Source organism: Hibiscus syriacus, unplaced genomic scaffold (assembly GCF_006381635.1).
Source record: "Hibiscus syriacus cultivar Baekdansim isolate YM2019G1 unplaced genomic scaffold, ASM638163v2 tig00020022_pilon, whole genome shotgun sequence".
NCBI lineage: Eukaryota > Viridiplantae > Streptophyta > Magnoliopsida > Malvales > Malvaceae > Hibiscus > Hibiscus syriacus.
Genome location: NW_024062481.1, coordinates 63,251 through 87,604, shown reverse-complemented (window position 1 = coordinate 87,604; position 24,354 = coordinate 63,251). Strand labels below are relative to the sequence as shown.

The 24,354-nt window shown below is 33.9% G+C and overlaps 2 protein-coding genes and 2 pseudogenes across 4 annotated transcripts; 1 reads left to right on the top strand and 3 right to left on the bottom strand.

Moving 5' to 3' along the window:
• Nucleotides 1-305: 305 nt before the first annotated feature.
• LOC120209724 (inactive TPR repeat-containing thioredoxin TTL3-like) lies at nt 306-3,729 on the bottom strand. Its single transcript, XM_039208652.1, has 7 exons — nt 2,655-3,729; nt 2,054-2,249; nt 1,769-1,950; nt 1,351-1,684; nt 1,040-1,244; nt 847-953; nt 306-706 (listed from the first exon to the last, which is right to left on the bottom strand). The coding sequence occupies exons 1-7, from the start codon at nt 3,461-3,463 to the stop codon at nt 554-556; spliced, it is 1,986 nt and encodes a 661-aa protein (XP_039064583.1). The 5' UTR covers nt 3,464-3,729; the 3' UTR covers nt 306-553.
• Nucleotides 3,730-6,118: 2,389 nt separating this feature from the next.
• Nucleotides 6,119-7,652, top strand: LOC120209738 (annotated as a pseudogene).
• A 239-nt stretch (nt 7,653-7,891) lies between these two features.
• Nucleotides 7,892-13,420, bottom strand: LOC120209725 (WD repeat-containing protein 26 homolog). Of its 3 annotated transcripts, none has more exons than XM_039208653.1 (5): nt 13,272-13,420; nt 11,278-12,169; nt 9,875-9,976; nt 8,767-9,393; nt 7,892-8,275 (listed from the first exon to the last, which is right to left on the bottom strand). In XM_039208653.1, exons 2-5 carry the CDS (start codon nt 12,073-12,075, stop codon nt 8,054-8,056), a joined length of 1,749 nt encoding a protein of 582 aa, XP_039064584.1. In that variant the 5' UTR covers nt 12,076-12,169; nt 13,272-13,420; the 3' UTR covers nt 7,892-8,053. The 3 variants fall into 3 exon arrangements, with proteins under 3 accessions (XP_039064584.1, XP_039064586.1, XP_039064585.1); XM_039208655.1 differs by lacking the exon at nt 13,272-13,420 and adding an exon at nt 13,159-13,231; XM_039208654.1 differs by lacking the exon at nt 13,272-13,420 and having other exon boundaries at nt 11,278-12,353.
• A 1,326-nt stretch (nt 13,421-14,746) lies between these two features.
• LOC120209730 lies at nt 14,747-17,228 on the bottom strand (annotated as a pseudogene).
• Between the last annotated feature and the right edge of the window lie 7,126 nt (nt 17,229-24,354).

Genomic DNA, 24,354 nt, shown 5'->3' with positions numbered 1-24,354 from the left:
TAATGTGGTGCAGCTTTAAACCTACCAAAGCTTTCTAAAAGAAAACAGTCAAAAAGAGAAGGTTGAGCCAAATCAGATGAATGATGTACGATTTTTTAGAATGAAACGTTAATAATTTAGGCTTCTTTCCAGCCATCCAGCTGGAGAGACAAAATAATTATATTCCCACACTTTATCCAACCTTTTCTTCTCACAGGGAGACATGGGCACACTAGTGGTAGTGAGCTCATTTCTCGGTTCTCGGTTCGTAAAACAGACATTGAAGATACCATAGTTTCGCCGGAAAATAAACAGGCAAAGATATAGAAAAATCTTCAGCAATTTCATAAATGTAAAACTAAGAAGCTATTTTCTCTCAAGTCTCGAGGCTTTTTTCCGGCCTCGATGGAGTTCTATGAAACAATTATGTAGTTTGATTCATGTCACATGTAAAACTGTTGATCCTAGTATGAATCAAGCTATGACAATGAATAAATACTTTGGACAATTATCGTCAAATGCTGTTTGTGACAAAGATTAAGCAAATTCCATACTATTTTTACCTCTCTTTTTTCTATAGGATATAGTTCCTCACTGAGTCCTCCAGAATCTGATGGGTAGGGCTGATCATCTCCTTCACTTTGTCTCCATTCTTATAAATCTTAAAAGTCGGGACTGTTCTTATACCCTCCGCTTTTGCCACCACTAAGCTTTCCTCTGCATCGACCTTCAATCACAAAACGATGATCCTATGTTAATTCTTAAACATCGTTGCTTTCACATCATTTCGTGTTTTTTACATCAGTATGGGTGCTATGGACGCGAACGAAATGAGTTCATCAAAGTTAAGAACACCCGAAAGCCTACCTTGTAAAAATGAATTGATGGATACCGAACGCAAAGCAAATTAACGAATGGAGTTAGTTCTTCACATTGTTCATTGGATGCCACTTTAAAGTGGACCATTGATATGCCTGAAATTTTGAACTTGTAAATCAGACAAGAAAATCAAGACCCAAGTTGAGAGAAAAAGAGATCCACATGTAAGCTTCAAACTTACCAGGAGACGATATGGCGATTTTAAATCTCTCTAGGCTAGAAATTTCCTCTACTTCGCCGCTTATTTTCGTTTTATGAATATCCACCCCACGAGATTTCTTCAACGCAACTTGTGCGTTATGCAGAGACTCGGCAACTTCAATGTCTCCGGGAAGTTCCTTTCTCAAGAGCTCATAATCTCTCACTGCATCTGCCCATCGTCCAAGCTAAAAACCCATAACAACATATCCTCATATATCAGTTCCTAATCAACAATAAATGATACTTGAAAACACATGCACCAAAAAGAAACCATGAAAAATGTGATTTCACCTTTCCATTCGAGGCAGCCCTTCGAAGTAAGGCCTTTTTGTAATTTGGTTGGATCTTTAGAGCCTGGTTGCAGTCCTCTACGGATTTCTCCCAAAGTCCAAGTTTAGACCAGCAAACTGCTCTATTGCAGTATAGAACCGAGTTAGAGCTATCACATCTGAGTCCTTCCCCGTAAGCAGAGCAGGCTTGAGCGTATCTTCCGGCATTGAATAATTCATTGCCGTGAGTCCGTTCTCTCGCTACCATTTTCACATTATTTAGAACCATTGCAATTTCAGCATTGCTGTAATCGATACGTCTAGCCTTCTCCACAGCTGAAACTGCATTTTCGAATCTGCAAGAAATCTATAATCCATTTTCACTCAACCCTAACAACGATACCAAGCAGTAAATGGTAATTTCATCTCGCAAAGGTCACCTTCCCAATGCCATCTCAACTTGGGCCTGAACAAAGAGGACATAAGCTTCGGCCACCATACCAAAGTACTTAATCTGCAAGGAGGGAGTATAATGCTCCGGTTTTGAGATGTTTGATAGGCAGTAATCTGACTCCTCAATTTGGTGGAGCTTCAAAAGGGCTTCTGCTTTACAAGCAATGAGCTGCAAATTCATTTCAACATTCTCAGATATTCTGCAGTTGAATTCTATAAACAGCTAGGTAGAGCAAACATATAATCGACTAATCGAGGGAAGGCAGTTGTACCTTGGTCGACGAGTCTGCGCCAACAGCTATTGCTGCATCGATTTCTCTTACCGCAGTCTTCCAATCACCAATCTTCCGTGCATCCGCACATCGATTAATATGAATTTCCAAAAGCTGCAACTTCTGCAACTCGGCTGGATCCGAATGTTGCCCCGGTAAACAAAGGTGGTGTCTGGCATTATCCGGTAAACCTAACCTGGAGTAAGAAATTTGAGGATTGTTAATTTCTGTCCAAAAACCTTTCTTCCAGAACAATCAATTGCCAGTTTGAACTTCAATCCAAGGGCATATCCATTTTTATGTAAAAGGAATCATAAACAATCAATTATGTACATGAAAGGCACACTTTCACAAGCTATAAACAAAGAGACAAAGCAATTTTCAAAGCGAAAATGGATATAGAAAATCACACAACCCATGAGAGCATGAAGAAGAAGAAGAACCAATGATACAAAGAGAGAGAGAAAAGCACACAGAAAACGAAGAGATCCGATCCTCAGCAACACTGATGAGACTAAAGCACCACCAATCACATTAATCAAGAAGATGAACAAAAAAACAACAATGGTGAATTAAATAATAAGAAGATTTACTCACTCACCTAAGATAAAGGGAAGACAACCTCTGATGAGCTCTGCCATAACCAGGGTCTAATCTAACAGCTTCCTCACACTCCCTGACGGCCTCTCCCAACCTTCCCGCTGCCGCTAACGCCGCCGCCCTGTTACTTCGGTAGGCGGAGTTTTCCGGTGAAATGGATATAGCCTTATCATACAATGCCAATGCCTCGGAAAAATTTCCTCTTTTATACATCTCATTGCCAGCTCTCTTCATTTCCTCGGGATTAGCAGTAGCCGGCCCAGATTTAGCACCGCCGCCACCTCGAATTATGCTGCCGTGCCCGTAGTTTCCTTTGCCGCCACCAAGCGTATCGGTCTTGTTTGAGGTACGTAACCCCATGGTTTTAACGATTTTCCAAGACGGACAAATGTTACCACTGGGTAAAATCGTGCTTGGATTGGAAGAAGCAGATGAAGACGAAGACGAAAAAGACGAAGTTCCTCCAGTAAAGCTTGAACCAGAGTAAATCAAAGGGAGTCCAGCAGAAACGGATCTCCTATGACCCGGTCTAATAATCCGGTTCGTCGGAGCAGATCCGGGTAAACCCGCACTTTTCTCCAATAACTCCCCGGAGAAATGAGTACCCGTGCTGTTACTGTTCTTACTCGAAACAGAACCAGTCGACGAGTTGGAGCTATTACCACCGGACGACGTAGTCGTGGCGGCGGCGCCTCCGCCATTGTTGTGACGGTGCAACGGAGAGACGGGCGAACCAATCAGATCGAGTTCTTTGAAATCGGGCTTGTTCATTTCCCTGTCGAAACTCGGTCGTTCTGAATGGGAAGACATTTGCAGGAAATCTGGGTTTTCAATTTATATAGAGCTAAGATAGGGAGTAGTAAAGAGAGTATATATATATATGTATGGGGTTATCTTCTTCTTCTTCTCCCTCTCTTTGATTGTGTGGTGGTTTAATTCAACACTAATGGGGTTACGGCAGCGGCTATATTAAGATTAGCTGTACTAAAACCATAACACGAATGAAGAGATTATGAAGATGAGAGATACGTGGAAGATGACATTAAAGGAACAAAAGAGGGGATCTCGTGATGTCAAAACAAAAGGGGAAAATGAAGAACCAATCTTGAATTCAATATCAGTTGAGTCCGAGTCCGAGTCTGACTGAGTCAAGCCTAAAACATTTCATTTCCGGTGGTAAAAAAAACACATGGGTTGATTTTGGGGAAAAAAAAGGTTAAACTACACTTGTGGTCCATTAATTATGGTTAATGTTTTTAAAAAAAGTTACACGTACATAATTAATTAACGGGTAAATTACACATTTAGTATTTAAATTATTAGTTTTGGTCTATTTTAGTACCTAAACTTTTGATTTTTTCAAAATCATACCTAAAGTTTATTTTTTTTGTTTCATTTTAGTACTCATTTTAAAATTTAACTTTAAATTTTGAAAAAATTGAAAGTTTAGGTACTAAAATGGACCAAAATTTATTATTCAGGTACTAAACGCGTTAAGTTTTGAACATTGGGGGTACTAAAATGAAACAAAAACTAAATGTTAGGTATGATTTTAAAAAAATTGAAGTTTAGGTATTAAAATAGATTAAAACTGATCGTTTAGATATTAAATGCGTAATTACCCCTTTTTTTGTCCACATGAAAGAATAAAAGTGTGTTTTGTTAATTGTTAAGAAAAATCATTAACATATGTTATCTTGTAATCATTCTAGATTATTCAAAAAAGAGAAAATGGTAAACTACAAAAATAGTCTCTGATTATATGGTGTTATTTTGTTGATTCCCCAACTATTGAAAGTTATAAAATGGTCTCTCGACTATATGGAGTTACTTTTTAAGCTCCTTTGACTATTAAAAGTTATAAATTTGTCAGTAAACTACTTATATGTTTCAAACTTCTCTTTTTTCATTAAAAAAATAATGACAACATAAGCTGGACGTTAATCTATCGAATGAGATATAATAGTCATTTGAGATTTGTGATCATATTTTATCATATTACAGTCAGCAAGTTAACGTCCAACTCATATTGTCGTCAACTTTTTAATAGAAAATGACGTGTTTGGAGCATATGAATAGTCATATGATCATTTTGTAACTTTTAATAGTTGGGAACTCAACAAAGCATGTTCTATAATTAAAGGATCATTTTATAATTTTTAATAGTTGAGAACTTAATAAAATAATATCCTATAATTAGAGACCATTTGTGTATTTTACCCGAAAAAAATGAGTTTTAAACGCAAATAAGAGTTGGCATACTCATCAAAGATTAGAATTCAATTTTTATCTATAAATTATATGATTCTAATTATCAAAATCCAAATTCCAATTAAATATTATTATATGTTAGAATTCATAAAATTTAGATTTAAGATTTTAATTATATATTGGGTAAATTACGAATTTCATCAGTTAAATTTCCTCTCTCTATATTTTGCTTACAAACTTTAAAGTTTTCAATTTCCTCACTGAACTTAATACTTTGGTTTTTTTGTCACTAAATTTTACTCACTCTTCTATTTTGTTCGTTATGTCGTTAAATACTTAACGGCGTTAAAAATGATGTCATTTTAAAAAAATCCACCAAAACGATATCGTTTTGCATCTATATAATTGTCGAGTGACAAAAAAACTTGTATTAAGTTCAATGAGGAAATTAAAAAGATTTAAAGTACAGTGGATGAAATAGAAAAGAGACTAAAGTTAAGTTATGAATTTTGTAATTTACCCTTATATATTAGTATCCGAATCCAAGTCCACTCATTTGGATAACCAAAATTCGGATCTCTTTTTTTATAATCTGTCTAATTAATATGAATTCGGATAATAGATAATCAAATTATATATATATATATATATATATATATATATATATATATATGTGTGTGTGTGTGGATGGATAAACTATGTGAATAGTTTCTTTTGTTTATGGTATGTCCGATTTTGACAACTAATTTAAAAATTAAGGGTAAATAGTTCCTAACATTATCAGTCTGTTCGATTTACGTCTTCCTGCCGTTAACCCTTAACAAATATGGATAAACTAAAATCGAATGGGAGTTAAGGACTGAGAGACTAAAATTGAACGGATCAATAACGTTAGGGACTAAAATCAAACGAATCAATAATGTTATGGACCTTAATTTTTAAATTAGTGACTAAATTCAGTCAGACCAAAAACAAAGGATATTATTTGTATAGTATATATATATACACACTACAGACGCTGATATTTTCCTTCTGAAGCTGTTTTTGTGCTCTTTTTCATTTATTTATTATAATATTTTGCATTCCTTGATACCTGAGATAAGAACAATATGCTTTTCTTTAAACATAAAAGAGATGGACCGCAGTTAAATGTCTATCAGAATTTTAAATTATCATAAAATCATACGTTGGTTCCTCTAAACTGGTTGCAGTTGTAGTGGACACGTGTGTGCTTCTGTAGAGCATTGTACAGAAATGGAGCAATTGGATTGGGTTGTTGAAGTCGATGGAGAAGTTCAAAGGCTGGTGGATCCCGAGACCGAGCGATCGATATATTAGATACCGACGAGTTTCACAGACCTAAACAAGAAAGCATATGTGCCTTAGGTGGTCTCTTTCGGGCCTCACCACCACGGAGGAGACCACCTGAAGCCGATGGAGGAGCACAAACAACGAGCGCTCCTCCATTTCATGAGGCGATCGAACAAGTCTCTGGACTTGTTCGTCGAAGCCTTGGCTAGAGATTGAAAGATTGTTACGAGACAAGTTCCTGCAGCTGATGATCCTTGATGGATGTTTCATGCAGGAAATTTTATGTTCTGTTAATCATACGATGGAAGATTGTGCTCCGAATGATCCGATCTTCAGCAATCATTGAAAGATACATATTCATCCGTTTATCAAACGGGATATGCTGATGCCTGAAAATCAATTGCCAATGCAAGTTCTTTACACCTTAGTTGCTGTTGAAAGCAATGGAACCAAAGTAATGTCTCGTCTTTCGACACTCGGGATGGACTGATGAGACGGTCGAGACAATCGTCATCTAAAAATTTTAAATTAATATAAAATCTCGGGTCTGTCCCTGTGATATAGGGATGACAATTTAATTCGAAACCGACAGGTTTCGAGTTGTGCTTTTAAAAAAAACAGATTCGGGTTGAGTTTTTTATAAGATTAGGTCGAGTCAAGTACGGTTGGAGGGTGAAAAACCTCCGGTCCGGGGATAATAGGGTAATTTCTCCTATGAATTTATGGATAATTGCTATAATATCATTTCTCTATAGTTGTTTTTTAATTAGGTATTTATTTTATGTTAAGTCGAGTCGGATTGGGTCGGATTTATACTCTAAAAAAATTGATTGGGTCAGATTCGGATGGAGGATATATATTTTTCAAGTTTGATCGAATTAGGTGGAAGGTATATATTTTCCAGGCTGGATCAAGTTCAAGTGAAAAATATATATTTTTCAGATTAGATCAACTAGAAACCCGACCCAATCCAACCATTGCCGTCTCTATTTTTCGTATTAGCTTTTGTTTTTGTTGTTTTTGTAAGTTTTAAATTGATGCAGAATAAAGAGTACATCAACACTCTTGTGCTCAAGTTTTGATCTCCCAATGCGCCCTTATCATGCTTTGGGACTTGCTTGCACGTCTTGGAAGTGTACCGAAAGAGCTTGCTTCCGGATGTACCCGATGGTCGTCGACGGCAAAGGAAACATCGCCGCAAACTGTGTGTCCCGGACCACGAAGATGGCGACGACATCATTAGGTCCGCGATGGAGCTACACGAAGCAGGAATCCGGTTCAAGAAAAGCAAGACTGTCAGCCTCAAGGACATTACGTTCCGCGGAGGGGTCCTTAAGCTTCCCGTCATCATCGTAGATGATGCACGGAATCCATGTTTCTAAATCTAATAGCGTTCGAACGATTGCATGTCTGGGTAGGAAATGAGGTGACATCCTACATCTTTTTCATGGACAACATCATCGACAACGAAGTATAGGATCATTATGACTACCAATATGGTCAGCTAACAATAAATTTAACTCTAGTAGATCTTATGAGACTGTCAAAAGTCATGTTAAATTATAGTGTTTTTCCGAGAAAAGATATTCAAGATTTTTCTTCGGAAAAAACTCTCTCAAGATCCTAACTATAAAGGGTTCAAAGCAAATGCAAACATTAATGCAAGCTTGCTCCAAAATTTCACCCATAACTGTGAAAGGTAATAAAATTGAATGGTAAAAAGAGAAAAACAGTAAATTTATTATCAGAAAGTTGATGCATTGTTGACAATCTTTTTTCTTTTATATGAATGCCAAGCTTTCAACAAGGTAAAAAGTATTTACATGAAACCAATTATATCAGAGGTATCAGTGGCTGCAGACTCCATGCATTTCAGTCTCAGGTTCCTCCATTGCAATAATGGATGCCATTACTGTGGGGTTCTTTCTGTTTCATGCTTGTGCTTAGATTACTCAATCCCCATATCAGTATCGTACGATCATCACTAGCCGATGCCAACATGTGAGGGTTTGCCGGGTTCCAGCTCACACAATTAACCGCTCCGGAATGACCTGGTAATGATTCGATAAGCTCCCCTGTGCCCCTGTGCCATAGATAGACCTAAACATATATATAGTAAAACATAAAATAAATAAATTTCACTAACTCAAAAGTAAATCAAATTCTTAATAAGCTTACAACAGTTAGAAAAGGTGATGCTTCTTGACTATACTTGCATATACATATAAAACCCTAGAAAAAAATTCAACATACCCCTGCAGGACACTTGTATCCATTACTCTGAAGACAAAAATTGTCTAAGCCAACACATTCATGGCTCGTATAGTATTGAGCCCATTAGCAACAAATAAAAATCATATAATATTTTCTGTGAGATAAAGGCATCATACAGAAGTAGACTACCAAGGCAAACCAGCAATGTATCCGTTTTTTTGTGTGTCATAGTTGTGTTAAGAGGTAATTTGTAATTATATAAAATTTTGATATATTAAACTCGATTAAGCAACCATATCATGAGGATACTGCTTTCCATATTAATCATAGGCTCACTTCCTGTTAGAGGTTATATAAGAACAAACGGAAGTCCTTACCAGTGAGTCCTCGCTACCGCTGGCAATAAAAGCTTCGTCAAATCCACCAAAACAAGACCTAATGATGAAGCGAGTGCGTTTATGGCCTCTATATTTAGAAACAAGCTTCAGATCACCCTCTATATTCCATAGATGGATTTCTTGGTTTAAAAGATTTACCAGCAAGAATCTATTGTCTCTTGACAATGAGAATGAAGTTATTGGTTGATCCTCTTCGATAAATCTCTCAACTTTTGCTTCTCGGTCAAGTAATAATATTGCTGTTTCCCTACATATACTAATAATCTGATTTCCATCACCTGTTATTTCCAAATCAGAAATTTTTAGCGTTCGTTGCCCTTTCCAGCATTCTAGCTCTTTCCCATCCAATTCCCACATGCAGATACTCTTATCATTTAGACCAGAAAATATCCATTTGCCACCTGGAGACCATCCACATGAAACCATACCGAGACCCGTTTTTTCATAAACATGAAGGCATTCACCGGAAGATACATCCCAGAGCCTTATGACCTCCTCTGCGCCACATGTCAGAAGCTGATGATCATCAGGACTCCAAGAAACAGAAGACAGGGGCTTCTGATGACCAGATAGTTTATGTTTTAAAGATACTCCAGTTTCAAGAACCTACAATGAGTCAAACTATTAGAGAATTGATCATCACATTGACACAAGAAGAAGGAAAATCATAGTTGATTAAAATGAACAAATCCACGCATTCCTCCGCTAAAGCAACGACAAGAATCACACATACTCTAAGTTTAATCTCCAAGAAAAAATGTTTCTTCTTCATTTCATTCTTCGTTATTTCATTATGTTGGTAGGAACTCTACTGAATATGGAATAGAAAAAGTTACAAATGAACCATAATGTATTAAGAAAGATGCTAGAGATTGAACATTCAAAATAAGTATCCAACAAGCTATGACATGTTACTAGATTTAGTTGAAAGTACATAAAAATTACCGAACTCATTTCTGCAATGCAGTACGAAAAGCAGAGATGAAAATGCAAATAAATTTATTACTATAAATTGGAATTTAAAAAGTTTATCCTTGACAAGATCAACAATAAATGTTATACTCGTGTTCCAAGTGAATAGTATTACCTCCCAAATGATTGCTGACTGATCATTTGATGATGAAGCTAAGTATCTCCCGTTATGCGAAAATTTCAAAAACCATACTTCATCAGTGTGAGCCTGTAATATCTGTTGCAAGAAAAATGTCAAAAATGATTTGAAATAAACAAAGAATATTTTTTGCAATTATGATTTAAGAAAAGAAAAATGCAAGCAACAAGTAGATAAAATTTCAGGGAAGGAACAAACACATTGATGAAATCAAGACTCTTTTACCAAAAATAGAACAAAACTAATGGACTTAAAATTGTATAGCTGACAACTCACAAGTGCACTTTCCATTAGTCTAAGAAGATAATTTTTATGCATCAAAACGCCATCACTTTCTCCCAAAAAGTCTTTCCTAAAGAAATTAAATTGAATCATAAATCATAAGTCACAAATGTTTCCTAATAAACACAAGATTTATAATTTGCTTGGATAAAATTCCCAGTTGTTGATTGTTTGAATCAATCATGCAGTGTACAACTACATGTTATGCATCATAGGCACAGCTGAGTTAACAAAACTAGGTTTAGTAGACTATACAACATGTCATGAGCAGCTTCAATCTCTTACCTAATCTGAATATCTTTGGAACAAACACATGGCTACCGATGAAAGAAGATATTGACTTGGAAATTTACCAGTTGAGAAATGACCTTTCATCAGCATACTTGTTAAGAAATCACATTGAATTCAATCTTTGCCAAACAATTCTCAATCATCATGATTAGGAAACATCCTTGCAAGTCTTCCCCAAACACTCATGAAATATTGAAGTGCTCGCTATCTAGTCAATTCCTTACTTCAAATCACTTATTCTAGTCGAGTATCTCTATAACTTCATAAATTTTAGATCTTTTTCCTTCACATTATCTTTATTAAAGGTGAGAAACTCTGAAAACACAAATATTCCTCTTTGGTTACTTAATATTGGTCTTACATTGCCACTTTCAGATTCTAACAATCCCTGCAACAGACATTCGAGATCGGTGTAAATAGATATACAGGTCACAGGCTAAAAAATACCTCAAGACTGCATCTAACAAAGAAAATGTACTCCAAAAGGTATTGAAGATAATTTTAGTGAAAATGTAAACAGTGCAATTTAAAACCTAACTTATAACCAAACACCTAATATCAGTTATCTCATTCCTGAACCAAAAAAATAAAAATAAAAAAAGATTAATACCTAATATCCATACTGAAAAAGCACAACTTAAAATAGATTTCTGATTTACAAAAAAAATGAAAAAGAACACATACTGTACAATTTGTTATGTAGTTCGCATAAAAATTTGCAACAATAAAAAATGAAAAAAGTATCAGAATTTGTCATATTTTAACAAAAGAAAAAAGAAAATCCGAGTAGCAGAACAAAGTCAAACCTGCAATGGTTGAGAAGGAATTTGATCTCTCCCACACTGATGATCAGCATATAGTGACATTTCTTTATCCAAAGAGTTGTGAAACATGCAAGCATCTCGTTGCAAAACAAGGGCCTGTTCAACTAAATGCTCCAACCTTCCTTCGGGGATCATAACTGTAGGTGGAAGAAGCTTCTGTAACTCTCCCAAAAGTTTACTCCGGGATCTTGCCCTCAATGCATCTTGTTTGGGAGATCGAACAGAAGAACAGTAATATGGTGACACGAGATATGAAGAAAGCTCACGTACTCTATTATTATCGGCACCAAGAGGTGTAATTTTGGTCCTCAACGTTTTCAGAGCATCCATTACTTTTTCTTCATCCAAAAGTTCCAAAAACTTCTGTTCCAATATCAGAAAAGAGGCTGATTTTATGGTCTTTTCATCAGTTAGACCAACATTATGCAATGTGACAATACTTTCATCCCAATTTCCCTCGAGAATTTGCCGCATAAATACATTGACCACAGAAGAATGTAATGGTATCCCTGATTCTTCCTCTAGAAGAGCACCACTCTTTATATAACCAAGAGAGTATAACGCTTTTGCTATTATTCGGGCAAACTCTACCTTCTTTATAACTCCTTTTGAGCCAACAACTTCTTCGCCCCCACCAGACTGCAGGGGCCGAGCCATTAGGTCACCTGAAAACCCAGCTACAGTCTCTTTAATAGTTGAACCGTTTGAAAGACGTCTCAGTTCTTCAGAGGATAGTTTCATACGTTTTGAGGCTGGTTCATCATCCTCTACACCTCCCATGAAATGTGCACCTCAGCCCATATATTATTGGAGAGGTAATGAAATGGCAATATGGATAAGTTAATGTCTCTAATGAATCACAAGGAGTAAGCCCCTGCATACAATAGTCAACAAGGGGATATAGGCACTTCAAATTGATCATAAGAAAGAGAAAGAAATGCAAAGAAAAATCCAAGATTATCAATAATACAAGAAGGCTACATCTTATCTCCTGAAAGTAATCAATTTAGGTATCCCTCATAACAGGTGCACATACAAACCTTTTATACTTGTCATAACTAGTTATCATTTCTTAATATCCTTTTATAATTAGTCAACCTATGGTATCCAAGTTAAATTGGAGGATCCCTAACTTGAAATTTCAGCCAAAAAAACTCGGGAACTTGCACCTCAGGAACAGCTATCCTGATGACACAATTTAAATGTCATGTTGACATGTCACCAAGTATGACTACTTTATCCAAAATGAACATGACTAGTGAAACATGGACAAAAGCATAAGAACTCAAATAATCAAAATTCTTAATATCAATGTGCAAGCCTGACAAGATTGCAGATTTCAAAAACCAAATTATTAGCTTAATGGTCTGCATTTAAGATGTAACTAAATAATGAAAAATGCTTACACAAATTACATAAAAAATAATATGATCATCCGAAAGAAGATAAAAGGAAGGCCCTTTTCACCACTGGTAACAAGTAGAATGGAGAAGGAAAAAAGGTTTTAGATCAAAAATTGAACAAAATCAAGCACTTAGAAGAAATTATGGCAAACCCGCATCAGAAATACAATCAATAATATAGAATCTCTACAATACCGAGCAGATAAAACTAATAACATAAAAATATACTTTAAAAAAACAAAAGCTATCAACCAATTAACTCTAAACTAAAACTAACCCAAAACCAACAGAACATTAGATTGCAAGATAAATCAAGGTAAACCCAGAGGTAAAAAGGGAAAATCTGAAATACCCACAGAGGGATTATGAGCAAACAAACCGATTCAGATCAGAAAGAATCGAATTGAGGAATCAACAATTCAAGAACTGGAAAAAAATACATTGTGAACGAAACGATTACCCTGTTCTTATTTGTCGGCGAACACTTGATTTAGAAACATATGAAATAAACCCAAATTAAAAAGGGGTACAATGATTCAAATCAGATGATAAAGTTTAAAGGGCTATCCGTACCTTTGCGGAGAGGTAGAAAACAAGAGATTTTAAGAGCTTCCTTTCTTGTCTTTCTTTTTCCCTTTGCGTGTAGGAAACCAACCTCAAAAGGGGCTATAAAGAGTGTTTGAGAATTGAGCCATTCAATCGGGCTGTATCAACAGCATTCATCTTCTCATAATCTAGAGGATAAAGCTTTCTTAAGGCCATTTCATGCCGATGTTGATGATGGGTTGGGCTCATAGCAATCTCTAATGGTCTTCTCTTTATGATTTGTGCATTGTACTTGAATTAGATATTTTCTCCTAAATTATTAAAGGCCAAAATCACCGGAAGTCTCTGTATTTTTAAACAAACAATATAACCTTCGTATTATTTTTCTCTTTTGATATAATCTTCTAATTTATAAAATAAATCTAATTTAACCCTTTGACCAATTATTTTCATCGTTAACTGTTGTAGAGTTGACGTAGCAGTTTATTGTATTGATGTGATGATCCAAGATACTGACGTAACAATCTGCAGTGGTTGATAACGTAGCGGTTGACATGGAAGATAAGCTACATCGGTAACTTAAACATGGCAGATAGATTATCACATCAACACTGTAGACCACCATGTCAGTACGTGAGCTGTTACGTCAGCATCGTTCAGTTAACAATGAAAAATGTTGATCAAAGGGTCACATTGAGTTTATTTTCTAAGTTATAAGATTACATTGAGAAAAAAAATAGTACGATTGTCATATTGATTTTTTTCAAAAGTACAGAGACCTCTAATACTACTTTTTTGCCATTATTAAAAGTATTGATATATGTATAATAAATAGTTTAAAGAGTAAACTACATATTTAATACTTAAACTATTATTTTTTTAATTTTATAATCAAACTTTATTTTTTTTAAGTCATAGTGACATTTATTTATGTTTTAATTACACTTACTATTAAAAAACTAATAGAATTAACTTTTTTATTTTTAAATGATGATATGATATTATCTTAAAATGACACATCAACATCAACTTTTTTATGACCATACTTCATGGTATGATAAATATAAAGATATTAAAAAAAATCTCTTTTTCTTCTAAGATTTTTTTTTACGAAAAGCATTTAAATTAAAAGAAAAGTACATCGAAAGTTTTAACCTTCTAATATTTCATACTCTTCTTACTATCATCCGATGAAGTTAATTCTAAACATTCTAAATTAATCCATAAAATTTTATATATATTACTTTCATCCATATTTAAACCTAAATTTTATTTTTTTAATATATAATAATATAACTTGATCTAACCGTTTTATTAACAAGAAATGTGATCAGTATATGCATATAATTTGAAATGAAATTGAAATGTTTATAAAGTTTATAGATCAATTTAAAATGAATGTTATAGTGTGGGGATGAAGTTGAAATGTTCAAAAGTTTGAGGACTAATTTTCTTGAATTTTCTAATCCATTCTTGAATTTTCCTTTTAAAAGTTTTTGACCTAAATCAAAATCAAATTTCCTGATAATTTATATATATATATTATACAAAAGAAAGGGAGGATCAAAAGGTGGAATGAGAAAGTTCATATGAACTTGGAAGTGCCCATAAGTGCTCTTCCATATGCCACAGGAAGTGATGTCAATTTCTTTGCTTTCCCTACATAGGCTCTCTTGTTGAAATTGTTGTAATCGTTATCTTCAATGGAGTCCAATATCTGTCGATACAACAGCAGCGACGCCCACACCGGCCATCTGCTAGCCGGATTCAGCTCCGAAACACCCTTTTCCGCCTCGTCGAAGAACATCCTTGCTCGTTTTATCTGATCTTTCATGAAGTTCCTCCACCTGTCCGTTACTTGTCCGCGGAATACATCGCCGTCCGACAGTCCGAACCGTGCCAGCTCGTCTTGTGGTAGATATACTCTTCCTCTCCTAGCACTAGGGGAAAATGCATACAAACTATGAGAAAACACTCTAGAGAAAGCGAAAACTACGGAGTTTTGGTTACGTTGGACTTACTCTTCACCGACATCTCTGAGTATATTTGTAAGCTGATTAGCGATTCCGAGGGCCAATGCAGCGTTGTAAACGCTCTCTACCGATGCCTTCGATTCGGGTGCGATTCCCATTACCGGAACACTCATTAGTCCGACCGTCCCGGCAACATAGTAGCAGTAAAGGTAGAGCTCGTCGAAGTTCGTATATCGGGACTTTTTTAAATCTAATCTCATTCCTTCTATCATGTCCTTGAAGGGCTGAAACAAGGAAAAATCCATGGTTGATTCTCAAAGATCATGCAAAGTAACAAAGTCTTTTAACTGTGTAAACTGCAGCAAACCTGTATATCTACAGGGTACTTTGAGACGGTATTGGATAAAGCCGCGTCGAGCATATCATACGGTCGACCTTCGAAAAGATCGTCTAATCGTTTCTCCCATCGATCAAGAGCCCTGGGTGTAATTTGTGAAGCATTAGGCCCATCCACAAGCTCATCGGTCCTCCTACACCAAACTGCATACCAGAAGCCAACAATTTAATATACAACTATGAAACACCCAGCAATGACACTCAAACTCGAAACCGGATACGAATTCGTCTCCGATATGGGTTTTTCATGCACTTTGAGGGTCGTATAGCTATACGAATGTTTGAAAAGGATCGAGCACAGATACTGCAAGAAAAACGAAGAGAGAGCGATATAGGACAATGAAACTTTCATCAATGATGTTGATATCAAGTCATTCTCTTTTTAATGCAAATGAGCCTACAAGCAGAGAATAGGACAAGTTCCGAAGCTACGACTTGGACCGGACTCTAGGTTCGCTCGAAGCCGCCTGCACCAGATAACTGCCGGTCCGATCGCAATTACTACTTAAGCACCATACACTATCATCCTAAATATTACAGCTAAAGCTTGAAAGACATTGAAGCAATGCATTATGCAGATGGCTTGAATGAGTGAGTTAGCTGCAATCAGTGAGTTCAATGAACAACATTGCAATACTTACTCAACGTAACCAACCACCATACATACCGTATATCGCCCAGACGGCTCTCTGACGCTCCGGTGTCATAAGTAATGTACCTGGAAAGAAACAACAGACAGTTCATGAGGCCTTAGAGGTACGAGAAAAAGGTTGCAAATGCTCTAATTGGATGTGAATTCCATGTTCATGGCCTCAACCCAAGATTCGAGAGACGACGATGCGATTTCCATGTTCGTGGCCTCAGCCAAAGATTCGAGAACCGATTACGATTGCTAATTCGAGTCCTAAACTTAAAAGGAAGTGCAGCTACATGATCTTGTGAATCCTAAACTGTTGCAGCTTAAAAACTCTTTCAAGTATTTTGATCAAACAAACAGGAACCTCCAGTAGTAATCATCACAATAACACTCCCCAACTTTTGTTCTTTCATATTAGTTTTCTCATCCTTTTCTCGGGAACCAAGCAGGAGTAAAGCTCATTTTTTATACATTAAAAAATGCCAAAAAAAGAGAGCAGGGAATCACCAAATAAACAAAAACAATGGTCAATTCGACCCCATGTGTATGAACTTGCAAAAAGAAAAATAATAATAATAATATCGTAATCGTCAACTTAAACCAAAAAAGCAAGAAAAATCATAAGCTCAAGCCATACCCAAATAGAAAGTCTTGGCATACTCAGCACAAACTTCACCACAACGATCATAAGCTTCATTCAACAGATCCCAATCAGTAAACCCATCAGTTTTTTCACTTGTTTTCTCCAAACCCAGGTTTTTTCTCCCCCCTTTGTTCCTTAACCAAAGCAGCCTGCTTTAAAACCACATCATAAACCCTCTGTTCTGAAGATCTAACTGGGTTAGCCACTGCACTCGAGATAGCTGAAATCCTTTTTAAGGGCCTCTTCTTTGGCTTGTTCACACTTCTGGGTATCAAGCTAAGCAAAGCAGTGGCATTCCCTTTGGGACATACGACCCAAAGAAGAACACCAGCCATGGATGTTCAAGAAGAAGATGAAAAATAAAGAGAAAAAAAACTGTGCTTTTCGTTTGATTTTGAACCAGTTAATGAAGATGAAGAATATAAGTGAATATTAAAGCAGCGAATGGGGATGAAGATGGAGAAGAAATGGGCACCACTTTTCATTATCTTAATGCCTCCAAAGACAGAGGATCTCCCACCTCGTATTCTTACAAAGAAAAAAGGGCAAAAGGGGGTGTCCAAAGCTCCTTGTGTCGTTTTCTCTCTCTGAAGCTGTTTCTGTGGACACCATTTCTTCATTCATTTGCCCAATTCTATGTTGTTTCGTAGCCTTAAATTAGGCTATCTTCCATTGCACTTTCCCCTTTTTAACTTTATTTATTTTGTGTCTACTTTATAATTCGTTTAAGTTTATTGTTATTTTTCAATATCGTTTTCAAGGTTTGAATCCATTATAAAGTGCCATGTAGTTGAATTCATCGACTTACATCACTAGTAAAATATAATTTTTAGAAAAAAAATCTGGGTTCAAATAATTACGTTTATAGAACAAGTGTGTCATCGGATTATTAAAAAATTACGAATATATATTATTTTATAATCACAAAAAATTATTAAGAAGAGTAACAATTATGATATAACCTGATTATAATTGAATTATATACAATTATAAATGGGAAAGATTTTGATAATGTAAAGTAATTAGTTGGGGGATGTCATTGCCATAAATGCACCATTGATGATATTGTTTAGTTTCAAATAGTGCATTGCATTATGTATAGTTGACTCTTTTTGTATTAATTCCACTATAAAAGTGTAGATTGCAAAATGGCCACTAATATTTTCTAATTATTATCGGTATAATCTGAATTTAGTCCTTATGCTTTTCTTTTTATTGTAAATTTGATCTTTTTTCTTTTACATAACTAGAAATTAGGGTCTTAATTTCTTTTTCTTTTTTTGAATAATTTGGGTTAAATACAAGACATTACATGTTCAAATGTAACTCTCAACCTTTCAACATTGAGCGCTCGCACCCCTGGCATCTATGGTGCTCGAATCCGGATCCTCTAGATTAACAACAATTCATTTACCACATAAGTCACATGGTTCGTGCTAGATAACAATTTTAATTTCCACACATTACACCCACATTTTTTTGTTCAAAATTGAACTACATATTAAATATATATATATAGGGTTTCCACCCAACGTGACACTTCCTTTGTCTTTTTTATATTTCTTTTTTTATCTCTTTAAATAAATGTGTAAATATATAAGGTTTAAAAAAATGGAAAATCCAACTCATCAATACCTTAAATTTTGGTTGAAACAATTGGACCAAGTGGTGTGATATGATTTTATGTTTACTCACCAAACTAGGACTCGGATATCATATTGAATTTATCTTTGGGTAACCTATGCGTTTATGATCTAAATTATCAGTTTTGATCAATTTTAATACCTAAACTTTAATTTTTTTTCAAAATAATGCCTAAAGTTTAGTTTTTGTTTCATTTTAGTATCATGTTTAAAATTTAATGTTAAGTTTTTTAAAAAATTGAAAATTTAGGTGCTAAAACGGATTAAAACTAATAGTTTAGGTATTAAACGCGTTAAGTTTCTAACGATGGGTACTAAAATAAAATAAAAATTAAATGTTAGGTATGTTTTTGACAAAAATTGAAAATTTAAATACTAAAATACACTAAAACTGATAATTTAGATATTAAATGTGTAATTCACCTTTTATCTTTTTTATTCGTGATTTTTCAAAGATTTTTTCACGTGTATATATATGTGTATTTTTTTTATATTATAGTGTATTATACTTTTATTGTACGATTGTAGGGACGAACTTAGGATAAGATGTTGAAGGATAAATTATCAAAGTTCAAAATAATATGGACTTATTAGATATTTAATTTATAAATATAGAGGGAACAAAAATTTGATTATACTTAAATCTAAATTGGTGGGGGCCTAAAATACTATTAGACCAAAAATTTTAGAAAGGACAAGGAGGAAAAATGTTGAAAATATTTTTGTATTTCGATATAACAAAATTAGTTTATAAGATTTTACAAATGATTTTCTAAATATATTCGATTCAATTAATCGAATATCAAATTATTACTCCAAGTCTTTTAAGATCAATTTCAAACCTTACTAAATGTGTAAAATTATGTTTTATACTTAATATATTTTTGAAATAATAATATATTTTTGAAACAATTTTCACAAAGTATTTTGAACCAAAAATCAAGCCTAAAATCAATTTTTCAAAGTGATACACCGATGCACCATGAATTAAATTGAACATCGAATGCATTTCATGCATCGATGCACATACCATGCACCGATGCACTGAGGATTTTATGAAAACATCGAATGCATTTGATGCATCGATGCACCAGCCATGCATCGATGTACTCTGGCTATTTTGAAACATCGAATGCACTTTATGCATCGATGCACTCTTAGTGCACCGATGAACTAAGGGTCCAACGGTCAAAATATTTGAATTTTACACTGATGCACCGATGCACCATGGGTATGCATCGATGCACTGACGCTCCCAATTGTTTTTAATTAATTGTTTTCACACTTAAATAGCTATATTGACTACACTAATCATCCCCAACGTTCAGAAGTGATTCAAGGTGTATTTAAGCAAGCTTAGAAGCCATTGATCAACAAAAAAGAAACATCAAGCAAATCAAAAGAGAATCAAAGAGAAATCATCAAACCTCAAGTTTGAGCATTTCAAGCTTATTTTTCATTCAATATTCATTTTGCTTTCAAGAACACTTATTGTGCTCAATTGTATTCATTCTTGAGTGTTATTTTCTTTGTTCTATAATTGTGCAAACAATCTACCTTGTGAGGATTTCCTTGTAAGTTTGCAAATTTGTATTGTTCTCTTTGGGAGATAGTGTTCTCAAGAATTTGGGGTATAATTCTTTAGGGTTTGTAAGGTTATTATTTGTCCTCAAAAGTAAGACAAATTAGTGAATTTGTGGAAAATCCTTAGTGTGGATAGCTAAGGTAGTGGACGTAGACTTTGGTTGAGAAAGTCGAACCACTTTAAATCGCTGTGCAATTTCTTTAAATTTTCTGCAAAAGCTTCCATCAAAATTTTTATTGCCAATTCACCCCCTCTTGGTCGATTCCGTTAATCGATTAACTCAACAAAAAAGATTTATTTTCAATGTAAACGGATGAATGATCATAATGTTATATATTGATAATATTGAGGACTATAGTGTAACATTTTATGCTTAGGTGACAAAAATGAGAAATCCATATACTCGTGTGTGCATGATATAACAAATGGAAAAAAGTATAAGCACGCAAAGTTTGAACTTTGAATAAATGGTCAATGATTTTGAAAATATATTTACGATATTAATTATAAAATTTAATTAAAATATTTTAACATGTTACTTGATATTATATTTTTTAAATAAATATGAAGTGAATGTAAAATAATATATATTCAACTATTTGTAACAAGTTAATAATGGATATTTAAATTTTAATATAAATTTAAATCTATTTATAATATTTTATTATTTTAAAAATGGTAAATTACACTGATCGTTATTGTACTTTGCTCTATTTTCTATTTAACTCACTATACTTCAAAATTGGTCAATTTCATCACTAAACTTAATATAACTGACAAATTTGGTCACTCAGTCGTTTCTCCCAATAACGGTCATTTCCAGAAACCCATTTCCCTTTCGATCCATCGTCTCTGGCTAACGGTGGCTTACACCGTCGCCACCAGTAGTCCCGGTGTCACCTCCCGAGTAAAACCCAACCACCAACTACCAAAAATTGATCGTCAATATGTCACAAATTGTGAGAAAGTCGCTCGACATCGTTGTTGATTTTTGCAATTTTCGATCGATTCCATCGTTGTTACACCTCACCACCTTCACCACTAAGTTCCTTGTCCAGTTCCGAACGAAACTCAAGTGGTATTGTCCCTTCGTTGTCGCTCTATCATAGTGCAGGTGGGCTTGAGACGGCAGTGGTGGGAGTACGAGAAACGACCGTTAGTGGGGAAACGACCGAGTGACCAATTTGTCAATTATATTAAGTTTAGTGATGAAATTGACTAGTTTTAAAGTACAATGAGTGAAATAGGAAATAAACCAAAGTACAGTGATGATCCGTGCAATTCACCCTTCTAAAAAATAACCTATCAATAATATTAACATTTATGTGTTGATTTTTTAAAAATTATAGTATGAGATTTTTCATGTATTTAAGGTTCATGTTCGAGTTCGAGGCTTCAATCGAGTTAAGTTTAAGATTTTTTTCATTTCAAGCTTTTTTGAGCTTCAATTCATGATTTTTAGTTCGATTCGAGTTCCATTTTAGAGTTTTTTTTGTAAGAACCGAACCATAAATAAATATGAAATCGAACCAGACTCTAATCATGTCAAACCATGAAGAATATAATAAATACTATATTTGCGAAAGCGTACCTGAATCCCTTGTTGGATATTACCTATAATAAAATAAATATGATATACCTATTTCTTGGGACAATAATAATTTTATATAGCTAATTTAATCAGTTATTATATGTACTTATAATTATGCCCAATTATAAATACAACTTTAATATTATCTACATTTTTATTTCCATGATACTTCTAATTACTTATTACTTTATAACATAATTGATCACTTAATTTATTTGTATTTTATGATAACAATATACATTATAAATATATGCACATAATTATATATTTTAATCTAATATTTTCGAGTATAGTCGAACTCATCAATACTCGAACTCGACCCAGCTAATTTCAGCAATGGGGCTAATTATAAATGTTGTCTTTGTCTCCACCAATTTAGTGGCTGTGACTGTGAAATTGCATGCACTGCATCTGCATGTATCCATATGTACCACATTCAACGTACCGAAATCATCAAATGTTTATCAATCTTATTGACTTCATTTTCTTTCATAAAATGAAAAAACATATATGTAATTGAGATAGACCTCCAATTATTATTTTTATGTCAAGATTTCCTCTTTCATATTCTATTAAGAGCCGTGCACGATTTATATTTTTCTTATTAATACAAGATAATATTTGTTAAAAAATAATAAATAATAAGGTTACTTGGTTCTAGCTAAGATTTTAAAAATACGATAGAAAATATCTTTGATTATTAAGAATTTATTGATTATCTGATAAATAATACTTTACAAATTTATTTAAAATATGGGGTAAACTACACTAATAGTAATTAATATTTAAGTAAATTTTTATTTTTCCACATAACATCGACGGATCCTAAAATATAAAAATGAGTGTCCAAAAGTTTTAATATTTGTTTCAATGTGTATACAATTTTTTTCCTTATTACTTCAATATATTGAACTATATTTAATACAAAATAATGAGTATGCATTTAGCCCTCTATGGGCCCATATGAATCACTCTTCCACTGCAGCTTCAAAAGTAACAATCGACCATTAATGTTATCAATTTATAATAAAATCGTCACTAACATTATCCCCTACCACTGAAACTTCAAAAGTAACAATCGATCACTAATGTTATCGATTTGTAATAAAATCGTCACTAACATAATCGATTTGTAATAAAATGGTTACTCTACTGACATCCCTGCTAAATTGATGACACTGTTAACAAAAAGGTTAATATTTTGTTTTACCATTAAATTATTACTAAAACATCAAATATGTCATTGAATAATGAATTTATATTTAATTTACCTACCTTCACTGTATTCGAACCACATTGCTTACAAAATAAAAATCAAACTTAAACAATGAGTAGCACTTTTCTATTTAATAAATCTTTCCTTTTTCTTACGAAAATAATAAAAAAATATTCTTTTTATTTTATTTAAGGGTAAAGTACACAAATTATATCTTACTATAGATACTATTTTATTAATATCATTGACTATTAAAAATTACAAAATGATCATCCGACTATATAGTGTTGCAAACTCAATTATTCATTATATTTCAAACTCGTCATTTTTCGTTAAGAAATTGACGATATTCTAAGTTGAACGTTAACTCGTTGACTGTTATATAATAAAATTTGATCCCAGAATTTCAAAACGGCTATCATATTTAGTCATCATGTTAATGTCCAGTTTAGACAACATTTTTTAACAGGAAATGACGAATATAGAATATAATGAATAGTCGAGTGACCATTTTATAATTTTTTATAATCGAGGGACTTAGCAAAGTAATATTCTACAGTCAAATGATCATTTTTTAACTTTTAATAATCGAAGGACTTAATAAAGTAGTATCATATAATTGGGGGACCAATTTTGTACTTTACCATTTATTTTATAAAGATTTTAATGTTACTTTTATATTTTTTAAGATTATTTTTATCGTCACTTCTCAAACATATCTTAAATTTTCAAATTAAAAGAAGGGTAAATTATGTGTTTAATACTTAAACTATCAGTTTTGATATGTTTTAATACCTAAAATTTTATTTTTTTTCAAAACCGTACCATAATGTTTAGTTTTTGTTTCATTTTAGTATCCAACAGTTAAAAGCTTAACGGACGGACTTGTCGGATGTCGCGTTTAAGTCATCGACCATCACATCCGTCGATTGATGAAGCCCAAACTTTCCAACCCGCATCTATTTGACCCAATGAATGTGATTTCGACTTTCGTTTCACCGAAAAATACCTCAAATGAACTCTTCAACTTCTTCATTTTACAATCTATATCGTCAACCATCCGATCGATCTCTGTCGTTAACCGTATGATGGATCTGAAACTGGACTATGTTAGTCGACTCATCCTTCTCTCGTGGCCCATCGTTTAGATTGGTCATTCGTCCATTGAAGCTATGTCCCGTTAGCCTGTTCGCTAAGTTCTTAACGACATAGTACTAAAATGAAACAAAAACTAAACGTTAAGCATGGTGATGAAAAAATTGAAAATTTAGGCACTTAAACGAATTAAAATTGAAAGTTTAGGTACTAAATGCGTAGTTTACCCTTAAAAGAATTATGGAAAACAAAAAAGAAGATTGGGTTGGACGGTTAAAAAGCAGGCCGAATAAATTACAAGTGGTTTAAACACAGTAAATATGGAATAAGA

What these genes read in the sequence shown, in the direction of transcription:
- LOC120209725 (XM_039208653.1), bottom strand. Translation starts at nt 12,075, where the DNA reads ATGGGAGGTGTAGAGGATGATGAACCAGCCTCAAAACGTATGAAACTA. An exon ending in TTCCTTCTCAACCATTGCAG is followed by an intron (nt 9,977 to 11,277) that starts GTTTGACTTTGT and finishes TTCTTGCAACAG; the next exon opens with ATATTACAGGCTCACACTGA. An exon ending in GCGGTAGCGAGGACTCACTG is followed by an intron (nt 8,276 to 8,766) that starts GTAAGGACTTCC and finishes ATATATGTTTAG; the next exon opens with GTCTATCTATGGCACAGGGG.
- LOC120209724 (XM_039208652.1), bottom strand. Translation starts at nt 3,463, where the DNA reads ATGTCTTCCCATTCAGAACGACCGAGTTTCGACAGGGAAATGAACAAG. An exon ending in AATCGCCATATCGTCTCCTG is followed by an intron (nt 954 to 1,039) that starts GTAAGTTTGAAG and finishes TCAAAATTTCAG; the next exon opens with GCATATCAATGGTCCACTTT. An exon ending in CATCAATTCATTTTTACAAG is followed by an intron (nt 707 to 846) that starts GTAGGCTTTCGG and finishes TTGTGATTGAAG; the next exon opens with GTCGATGCAGAGGAAAGCTT.